General features: G+C 39.0%; 1 protein-coding gene across 1 annotated transcript in view; it reads left to right on the top strand.

Moving 5' to 3' along the window:
• The first annotated feature begins 3,298 nt into the window (after positions 1 to 3,298).
• Positions 3,299 to 10,483, top strand: part of SCML2 (sex comb on midleg-like 2 (Drosophila)) — a 65,552-nt gene continuing 58,367 nt past the window's right edge. The window contains exons 1-2 of the mRNA XM_010571255.1: positions 3,299 to 4,043; positions 9,658 to 9,765. Of these exons, the coding sequence (XP_010569557.1) occupies positions 9,744 to 9,765 (22 nt within the window). The 5' untranslated portion in view covers positions 3,299 to 4,043; positions 9,658 to 9,743. The remainder of the gene's footprint in view (positions 4,044 to 9,657; positions 9,766 to 10,483) is intronic.

The following is a 10,483-nucleotide window of genomic DNA, read 5'->3' as shown; positions in this document are numbered from 1 at the left end:
TTATAGGTGTTTTCATTATATGTAGTAGTCCTGGTATTTTCGCAAATACTTCTGATTTGCAGTTTTTGGCTCAATGCAGTTTGAAGTCCCAGAACATTTGTTAACGTTTTGATGCGATTTGGTGAATGATTCTTTTTTACTGTGATTTGTGTTTTGGTATATGAGAGTGTTTTTACTAATACAATTTGTACAGCTTCTTTGAAGACTTCTTTTAAGGTCCAAATGTTCTATAATTTGGTGATATCTTGATGTAGTGGTAGGAAGCTTTAATATTAGTTATATGCGCTTATGTTTATTTTCGCATTGTAGCGATGACTGATAATGGTGAGGTACATGTGGTGTGTGTGAACAGCTTTACTTATGATGTCTAAGTGGAGAGATGTTTCATTTGCTTGAGGTATAGCCTCTAAAAAGTGAAACAGTCAAGTCCTTAAGTGAGTTGTAGTTTATTTTAAGAGTATATTTCTGTGTAAATACCATTTTTGTACCTTCACACACCTGCCAGCTGACTTGACTTGCGTGGGCGGTGAGGGCTGAGAGTGTGTACCCAGCTCCTGCTACCCCTCGCTCCTGCAGCAGTGCTGGCCATGGAGCAGCAATGCTGTCTCTCGCTGCTGGGAGCAGCAAGAGATGATTTGGTGAGTGGCCAGCTCAGTCCACTTGTGGGTGTGGGTGTGAACTCCTCAGGTTGCCTAAAACTGGTATCCCGTATCTGTGATCTCCTCAAGTATATCTATCTATGGTCTTTTGGGATGGGCAAGGGGGGCTTGCAGGAGTGGAGGGGTGGCTTCAGGTACCTGAGCCAACAGGGAGCAGGCTCCCCTTTTACCTGCAGCAGGTACACAGACAAAGAATAACCAATGCATAAATGGTGATGGTAACCCTCAGAGGTCTTTACAAGCCACCTTATCTCTTCTATTTGGGCTTGCTCTGATACTTTCTCTTGCATACAGTGGACATTGGGCACAGGTATATACAACTAGACCATTTGTGGTAGAGGGGATATACTGTCTCCTGCGCTTAGCAACTCTCCTCCCAAGATCCCTGTCACAAAAAGTAACAGCTTTAGTTTCGATGTCCTTAGAATAGGACCAAAAATCCAGTATTTTCTTATCTTAGATCTAAATGAATTGAAGAAGTATACACTACTTCTTTGTGATGGTAAGTTACATGTGTCTCTTATTTCAGCAGTGTAGCAAGACTCATTCATAGTTCTGGACTTTAACAAAGGTGCCTGCTTTATGGGTAGTGGTTGATCATTTTGGATCCAAATTGGTGCAATATTAAGTGTGTGCTTGTTGTGTTTCTTCCATGTCCACTCTTCCTGCCTTTCTGAATTACTTGCAGAGCCTAATATCAAAGTCTTTCTGAAATGTTGAAACCTTTAACAGAATTTTAGTGCCCTTTTGCTTGTTTTAGGAGGGGGGTATAGCCTTTCTGCTCCACAGGGAAGATGCTGTCTAGACATCTTATGTCCAAAGTAATCCTAAAGTACTTTTTCGGATTTGTGAGAATAATGCTATATGCAGCTCAAGTATGAACAGTGTTTTGGACTGAATTTTTTTTACCCATAAATGGTATGTTTTCTGTGCAGCTCCCCATTTGTACGTTGTCATCTAAAACCAAGCAAGGCATTGCATTAAAGGTAGATGTCCTGCTTAAATAGTTTGATTTAGGCCTTCAGCTTCACAAATCAGGTCAAATTCTATTTAAGATACCAAGGGAATTCAGTCTTTCATGAAAGGGATGAACTTTGATGGAAATCGAAGTCTGTTGTCTTCTCAAGGTAATATGATACCCCTTTTAGACTAGGGCAGAGACAAGGTTGAGCATTTCATCATCTCTAGCATACATTAGTTCAGGGAGCATCTGAAGTTTATAAAACCTAGAAGAGGGTAGCACCATTTTAATGAGGTGCATACCTAAACTGAAGCCTGTACCATTATTTATGTACTGTATGGAATCTATCAGAGATTAATGCAGGAAGGTTCAGTGGAAGGAGTGCAATTCATGGGGCAGTTTTAAAAGCCCATTTAAAGAGCACAGTTTGTAAAAGTGAGTCTTGTACATGGAGGAATGTGAAAGGGTATCAGAGCTGCTACATTTGGTGGAACTCCTTATTGTCACTATCGTCTGACAGGGGCTCAGAGATTAAAAGGGCTGTAGCATGTTTGATGGCACTTCTCGTACTCAATCTCTTGTATGTGTACCCTGCAGTGGAGTGCTATAAAAAGGCAGACAGTGGTTTTCTGGAAAGGTCAAAAGACATGTACTGGTTTTAATCAGAAAATAAACAGTATTAAAATTAGCTGGAAAACTTTTTTTTTCAGCTTGTTGTAGGAAAATGCTACCTAGGTCCTTGTTTGAATATTCTCCAGTGCTCAAAGGTGTAAGCACTGGGTGGCGGAGGGAGGGGAGATTGCCTTGAGAAAGGTGATCTCCAGAAATAGCAGAAGGGGAGATGCTCTGCCTCTGTCATGGGCTGGAGCCGCACACAACCAGTGACAGCTGTGCAGCTGTACTGAGGAAGAGGTGGAGGAGGTTGCCCAGTTACAGTCTGCTTCACCTGTTTTTGTGTTGTTTTTTTTTAATAATCGGAAAGTTGACCTGGGAAGTGGGAAAGAGACAAGGATTTGCTGGATGTTCCTGATGCTTTAGGTCTTTCATGTTCTTCCATTTTTGAAGAGTGCAGCAAACAGTACAGCTGAGTATTTGCAGCTGTCAGTCCTTTGAGCACTTAGGAGTTGTCTTGTCTTTTCTCACTTGTTGGCACTTTGTTAGCTACAGAAACGTCTAGTAGCACTGAATGGTGCTTATGAATGTTTGTCCAAATAGATGGACAAATATTTTTGGCGACATCTGCATGGAGGATGAATTCCCTCCCTTGTATAAGGGGATTAAAGAAGGTTTTTCCTTTTTGGTTAGAGAAATAAGAAGTAGGGGAAAGAGCACAGCCACCAGTACCAGCAGCACAGATGAGCCCAGTGTGGGGATATGGGTGAGCCTGGAGACTGCAAGCAGCTCTCTGTGGTTTTTGCCCTTCTGAAACATCCTCTGGAAGGGGGAGCTATCAGGAAATTGCTTAAGGGTTTATTTAGTTCTGGTTGGTTTGGTTTTTGTGCCCTGATTAGACACCAGTACGTGGGACCGGTGGAGTTGTCCCACTATATAAGCCAGGGTACACTGCAGAGTGTTGCAGCAGCAGATAGACGTGGTGAGGCAAGTTCTGACTTTCTTAATATACAGTGGCAGGGAGTCCAAGCCAACATTGTGTTGTTTGGATTCTCAAGTGGGGAGAGAGAAACAGATACTTTAAGCACTGGGAAAGGATGGTAGCAAAAGTATGTTGCTGCTGGCACTGAGTACAAGCAAGGGGAGACAAGCCTGTTGCTCTGAAACAAGCTAACTCCTCCTGGGGTGCTGGCAGCAGACTGATCCTGTGCAGAAATGTCCCAAGACTGTTCTCCATGCCTTCAATGAAAAAAATAAATACATTGTGCACTCTATTTGACTTTCATAGATTTCTGCATCAGACTAAAGGTGTCTGTGTTTCTCTAGATACTCTGTTGGATGAATAAAAAATCTGGACCACAGGGATGGATTTGCCAGCTACGCGGTATGTGGAGAGCTCTGTTAGATCATATCTGAACCGAGCTTCCACAGTCCTTTTCAAGTTTGGAGCCAAAGTTGCCTAAGAGGTTGTAAAATCCCTTTTCCACCATCCCTCCTCTGCTTGTCTTTCTCCCCCTTGTCCACTTATGTACACATATTCTCTGTGACTACTGCTTTTAAAGCTGGTGGTATTGCTTGTTGTCTGCCAAAGACAAGCGCAGAAGAGCTCTATGGGGATCTCTAGCATCTGGGCATCTCTTAACTACGTTTGTGACAACAATTTCTTTTCTCCCTTACCTGCTGTATTTACACTGTGCTAAAAGTATGCTCAGTGCCTCACAGAACAAATAGTTTGAGAGCTCTCGTCTGTGTCAAGGGAGTCTGAGCTGAAGGCAGAGGAGATGTATTGGTGTAGAGAGAATTTCATGCAGGTATGTAGCTCTTTGCCAGTGCTAATCATACAAAATTGTTGGGGTTTTTTTGGTGTGCATAATTTAGTTATTTAGCTTATGAAAGAAATTTCAGTTAGGCATTTGAACAAAACCAGGTTGAATAATGATGATGAATGTTTTCAGGAAGAGTACTCCAGGCTTGAAGGGGGAAGTGGAAAACAGTACAGAGGTTTCAGTGAGCTGAGTTCACCAAAATGTTTAAACAATTTGTTGAATTCTTGTACTACTGTAAATATGTACTAGTAAACAACTAAAACTGGCAGTTTTACTTAAAGACAGAAATGTAAGCACTGCGAGCTGTATTTTTTATTTATTTGAATATAACATTAAAATACCCTTTTATGTGGGAAGACTGGCATTTTAAGAATATTTAAAGCTGTTAATGGCCAGTCAGCCGCTTTGCTGAACTGCTGACTTCACACATACCATTTCCTTTTTCAGGTTTTTACAACCCCACATCTTCTGACTTTTAAAGCAGGATGGGGAGGGAGGGAAAGAGGAAAAAAGCTATTTTTATTTTCCACTGGTAGCCATAAAGCAGCTCTAAACTTTAATTTTTAAAATTATTGTCAAATTAGTAAATGTTGAATCTACATGACATAAATTGTTTCTGTTGTGTGTTGATAGAAGCTATGCTGTTTAATTCAGAGATCTTACTTTTTTGCTGTTCTCATTTATAAGTATTTATTTCTTGTTTCAGGAGTTTTTGGGAAAAAATTGTTGGTCTAAACCTTGTTAGTGTTGCTTTTTCAAATACACAATGCCTTGCTCCGTACTGAATAGTACGGTTTGAGAGTTTAGGGAGATTTTTGTAGTCTTGAAATGTATGACTTACTGTAATTACAGTTGCTCATATACTAAAGCAGATCATAAACTTAACCTGGAGAGAGGGCAGAACATTTACAGGCAGTATTTTACTGGTGACAGTTTAAAAGTTTGTTTATGCTAATCACTTCATAAATAGCGAGCAATACACTGTTGGTGACTTTCTGAGGAATTTTGCAAGTGCAGAAGATTTTCTTCTCGATACTAAGGCAAATGACATTACAAAATGGTATTTGTAAAGCACTAAGTACCCACTTTCTTCCTTTAACAACTTAAGAAATAGTCACTTAGTTGTTGTAATAATACATATGGCTAGCTAATATCTGCTCTTTTGAAAGCCCGTAAATTTGACAAAAGCCGATCTCTCTTAGCTCAGTTTTTATCGGCCGGAAGAGAAGGTGTTCAGATATATCAGCTCATTAGAAGTTCTGCTGTATGAAAACATGGAAGTTTCATTTCCTTTCCTTGAAAGAATCTCACTCTTTTTTTTTTTTTGCACAAGTATGGGAACTAAAAGGGATTCCAACTTGGATCAAATTCCTTGTCAGAACACCGAGTAATGATATATTTGTTTGCATAAATGAAAGAAGACCTGATCTTTATGTGTTGTTTTGACATCATATGTGTGTAATGCTGAATAATACTGATTTTACAACTACAAAGCTTGTGTTACATTTTATAAACTTCCAATACATTCGTGTAAGTTTTTTTTCTCTTTCAGCCTTTGAGATCTTACTTTTCTATAATGATGCCACAGTATGCTTTAAAAGGTGTGAACTGATTATCTCTACTACAGAAATAACGAAGTATATGCTGTTGTGTCTTGAAGTACACTAAACGAGTCTACACAGTGGGTAACTTGCTGGAAAGTAAATTTTCAAGTATTGGAAATTTGGAAGTATTGCATGTTCTAGAAATACCCCTTTTAATTCTTACTCTCTTTATTTGCCTCTTTTCAGCCCCCTAAAGACTTGTGAAAATGGTGTGAAGTAGGGTTTTTATTTAAGAGATAACAGATGAATAGATGATTAGGTTTAAAAAAAGGTATTCCAGACTCATGAAGGATAACTTTGAAGGAAGGCAGTTAAGTCACACTTGCTTGGGAAGTGACTGGTGCCTGTAGGTTAGGTACATGTTACCCATGCCTGGAAGCTGGAGCGGGAAGCACGGCTGCCGGACTGTGTGTCGGTCTGTGGAGGAGGCTGTGCATATTTAGTGCTTCCCAGTGCAAGTTTATCTTGACAGCATGCCCGCTCATAAAAATAGATAGCCCAGAATTATGGAGATAAATATAATATTTAAAAGAAGACTAAGCAACCAGTAGATTGTGGATTTAGTCCCCACCAAAAAAATTAAGATTTTTCTGTCAATGACTCTGCATCTCATTCTCAGAGGTAAGACAGAGACACCAATTTTAGAGCCGATTAGCTTTTTGACCCTAGTGCTGGTATATAAATGAGGCTGTGCATGATTTGTTTCAGGACGTTCAGCTTGTTTGAGTGCCTGGCTTACAGTGAGAAGAATAATGGAGATGCATAGCAGACAAAACAGAGAATGATTTTGACATTTTCTGTAGAATACTAGCTTCTCTGAAATGCAACAATACACGTCCTTTGAGTAATTCTTTCAAAATGAGAAGAGCAAAGTTAGACAGGAAAAATGTTTTCCCTCCTGTTCTCTGACACCGAGTATTAGGTAGTAGCAATGCAGAGAGGATGAAGGCTTAGGCTGGTCTACTAATATACTTTCTGACAAAGGGCTCGCACAGTGGGAGGTGGCTAGAAGAAGTGATTTGGGGATTAACAGTAAAAACTTCAGTAGGGTATTAAAGGCAGATGAATGCTTTCCATCTGATTTTTTAAAAAGTAACTGATGTAAGGGACGCTAATCAGAGAAAGAATAAAACTCAGTTTACAGGATGAATTGAGGTGTAAGTGATGTAAATAACATACTTCATGAGTGTGGAGATCCTTCATGCCTCTTTAAATTGAAGATATTTCGATTATGAATCCAATGTTATCCTAGGTTCATGGATTTTTTTTCTCAGCTTTTCCAGTTTCGTTAATTTACAGCAAACAGTTTCTCACTGGTGTCCGATATGGATTCTGTACTGCCATTCCCTAAATCAGTGGGTTTTGGCTGTTTTCTGTCCGTGACTGACAGTCACTATGCTTAGCTTCGTCTTTGTAACTTTGGTTTTCATTGTGCTGCTTTGTGCGCCCTAACGCCATTACGCTTCAGCCTTGCCATTGCATTTCTTTGTTCGCTCGTATATTCCTGACCTCGTTTTGTTTCATTTTTCCCCCTTCATTTCTAGAAGCTGCTTGATTAATTTCTTAACTCCAGCTTTCTGTATCACTCACTCAGCTTGCTTGCCCAGGCACACATACAAGAACGCCTTGAGCTCTGCCCTTTTTGCGTTATTTTGCCAAAAGGTCCCTGGAGGTTCCTCCCCTGTATTTGCTGGCATTTTTCTTCTCTTCTATGGTGGGTGTGCTGTGGGTTGAGCCAGGCTGGTGATGGCAAGTGCAATGTAAGAGGACTCTTGTGTTGGTTAGCAAAGGACATAACTGCCTCGCTTACAGTTTGCCACTTAATTACGTGAGGCGATAGAAAGCTGTTCCTAGGTCTGCCCCTGCAAAAGAAGTTACACTTTATTTCAGACTGACCCTACTCTGTTTTGGAGGTAACTGGTTTTCATTTTGCTGGGATTCAGCAGCATTGCAGTCTAGCATTGTGGTATCTAGCGGTTGTTAGATAGAGGCTCAGAAATACAATTCTTGAATGTTTTCTGTGACAAACTACCATCTACAAGCTAATTTAATAGTGGCTTTAAATTTAATACTTAGGTGTAACTGACTTTTAAGTAGCACCTCTTCAAAACAGTAATATATTGTATTCCTGCAGTTGGGTTTGCCTCCTTTCAAACAGTGTTCTCAGAACTTTCAGTTGTCTTATATTTTTAACAGGCTGGTAGGCATGCTGTAAAATAGCCTATCTGGTACAACACAGGCTAATGAAAAGCTGGAATCCTTTTTATGTTCTGACAGATGCTCCGGTTGTGCTAAACTTGATGACTATCACTGCGGGGTTGGAATCTTTATTACTGCACCAAGTGCAATCTGGTACTTGGAACAAAAAGATAAAAACCACGCACTGTTTTAAAGTAATCTGTAAAAACAGTTACTTCGACTCCGCATCACCTTTCATGATTTACTGCTTGCAGTGGAAAAGCTTTGAATTTTGGGGGGAGTCTACGAAAGTATCAAGTATTTCAAATTTATTTGATGGCTTAAAAGGATTTCTGTTCTTCATCCTGATGATCACTTATGCTATGAATGCTATTGTGTAGCAAAACCTGCTTATTTTATGGTAGTATTCAGTTTTACTTATAACTGCTTTCAAGTCTCAATCTTGAGAGTTTTTGTAATAACTGTCCAGCACATTCACACACAGCACACGCGCGCGCACACACACACACAATGAATTATTCAGTCAGTGGCGTTTTTAAAACCATATTTAATCAGTTTTAGCTGTGGGACTTGCACTGTATAAAGTTTTCATCATGCAATCCATCACCATAGTGTGCAAGTTCCTCAAGATTTCACTGAAATGTCACAATTTCAGGAAAATACTCAGCTATGTGACGCCTCTCTTGTTATATGTGATACATATGTGTAATTTTTTTTTTTTTAGCGTGCGAGTATAAGAGTCAAGAAATTCCAAGTAGATAACTTGCTTTTCAACTATTCCTTTTATGTAACACTGGAAAGGCGTAGCTTCTGAAAATGTTACCTTTGGGAAAATTAATCTTGGAAAAAGTATGCACATATTTAAATTAAAAAAAAACCAAAAACTTGAACTTTTGGTTATGTCAGCTTTAACCTCATGGGAGTTCCTAGAAGGGAAATGATCAAAGAAGATAATTCAGAAATTTGAATGTATTTTTACCCATTATTACTTGAAAAGTTAATGGAAAAGGTTAATAAACTTGCTGGCTTTGTTGCTTTGAGGCTAAAAAGCTTCAAATGAGTTTGACTTGAACTGAACACAGTCAGAGTTAAAAAAAACCTAGATGCTGGAGTAGAAAATCACAGTAGCACACACACAAAAAAATAAAGTTTGTTTTTGCTGTTTTACAATAGTTTAACTGATCTGGCACTTCTAGTTTCTAAACTCTGCAAGAATGTGCCTTGCTGCTTTTTATCTGCAGTTAAGGTTTCCCTAACAGGTTCTCTGTGCTCTGTTACAAGTCGTAGAGGGCAGGGGTATCGGAGAGCACTTGGGCCTTTGTCTAGATTTCTTCCATCAGTGTTTTGTTCCCCCTTCCACTGTAGTTGTGCAAGATAGTGTGTTTTACCCAAAGGTGTTTAAATCGATGATTGTTTAACTCTGTGCAAGTGAGGCAGGACGAGTGGGTTATGTATAAAAGTATTTCTTACATTTTTCAGTAGTGTTTGTTGGGGAAAAAAGGAATAAAGCACATTTTATATCTTTCTTTGTATTAGAAATCCACAGAAAATGCAAATCATTTTACAAGGAACTGTCTAAAACAATGAAATAAAGTTTGGGTTCTGTACCCTTGCTACTTTGATATATCCATTGTTTACACGCTGTTCTTCTACACATAGTTTGTTAAATGTTTGCAACTTAAAACCAGTGAGATAATTATACACCAATACAAAAAAAAATAATCCTCCTTTCCAAAAAAAGAAAACCCAAACCCCAACAACAACCTCCCCCCCTAACTTGTATTACTACTCCACAGGAAACTGTTGTGCTGAAAGGAAGAATTAACTGGTCTTTCAACTTCAGCCTTTTTATTGTGAGAGGGGAGATCACAGAAGTGTCACCATGGGGAGAACAGCAGCTAAAGGTAAGGCCTGGTAACTTTTATCCAAGAGGAAAGAAAATAGGGAACCTGTTAAATTTTCTTTTGAAGCTGGTGGGATTACTATACTGTTAGATTAAAGAAGACAGTTTATGATATGAGTACAGGTAAGTTCAAACTTCACGTTGTTTTAGAGTAAGTATGCAAAATTTGGCTTATCCTGGAGTTCTACAAGTTCAACCAAAGCAATTTTGTCCTGTGACAGCCTTGAAGCCATTATACTACTCTAAAATTGAAGAATGCATCTAGGGTGTGATATTAAATAAAATGTAGTGCTTTATTCTGTAACTGCATATAATTTAGTAGGACAATAACTGAGTAGTACAAGGAATCAGATTTTATCACAGTGAATGGCATTAGCAGCTGTCTCTTGAAGATAAAATTAACATTTTTAAAGAAATTAATCCACAAATGCACAATGTACTGCGAAAGTGTGATTTCTGCTGTGTCATGTTTGCAGACGTTTTTTGTGAATTAAGTGCTTTATTTAAGTGTTTATTATTTCACTCTTTATTCTAAAGAGTGAAAGTTAAGAAGAAACAAGAGTGTTTGGGTTGGTGAAACAAAGAGAATGTGAAGAGGGAAAGACCCACGGTCTGAAACCAGGTTGCTGCTGTTTTTCAGAGCTTTTAGATGGGTAGTCCTCCCCCATAAAAGGCTGCTAACACTTTTGTACTTTTCTTGAGCTTTCCACCTTCAGCCC

The sequence above is a fragment of the Haliaeetus leucocephalus genome, unplaced genomic scaffold (assembly GCF_000737465.1).
Source record: "Haliaeetus leucocephalus isolate CR32 unplaced genomic scaffold, Haliaeetus_leucocephalus-4.0 Scaffold317, whole genome shotgun sequence".
Lineage (NCBI taxonomy): Eukaryota > Metazoa > Chordata > Aves > Accipitriformes > Accipitridae > Haliaeetus > Haliaeetus leucocephalus.
This window is presented reverse-complemented; position numbering and strand designations above follow the sequence as displayed.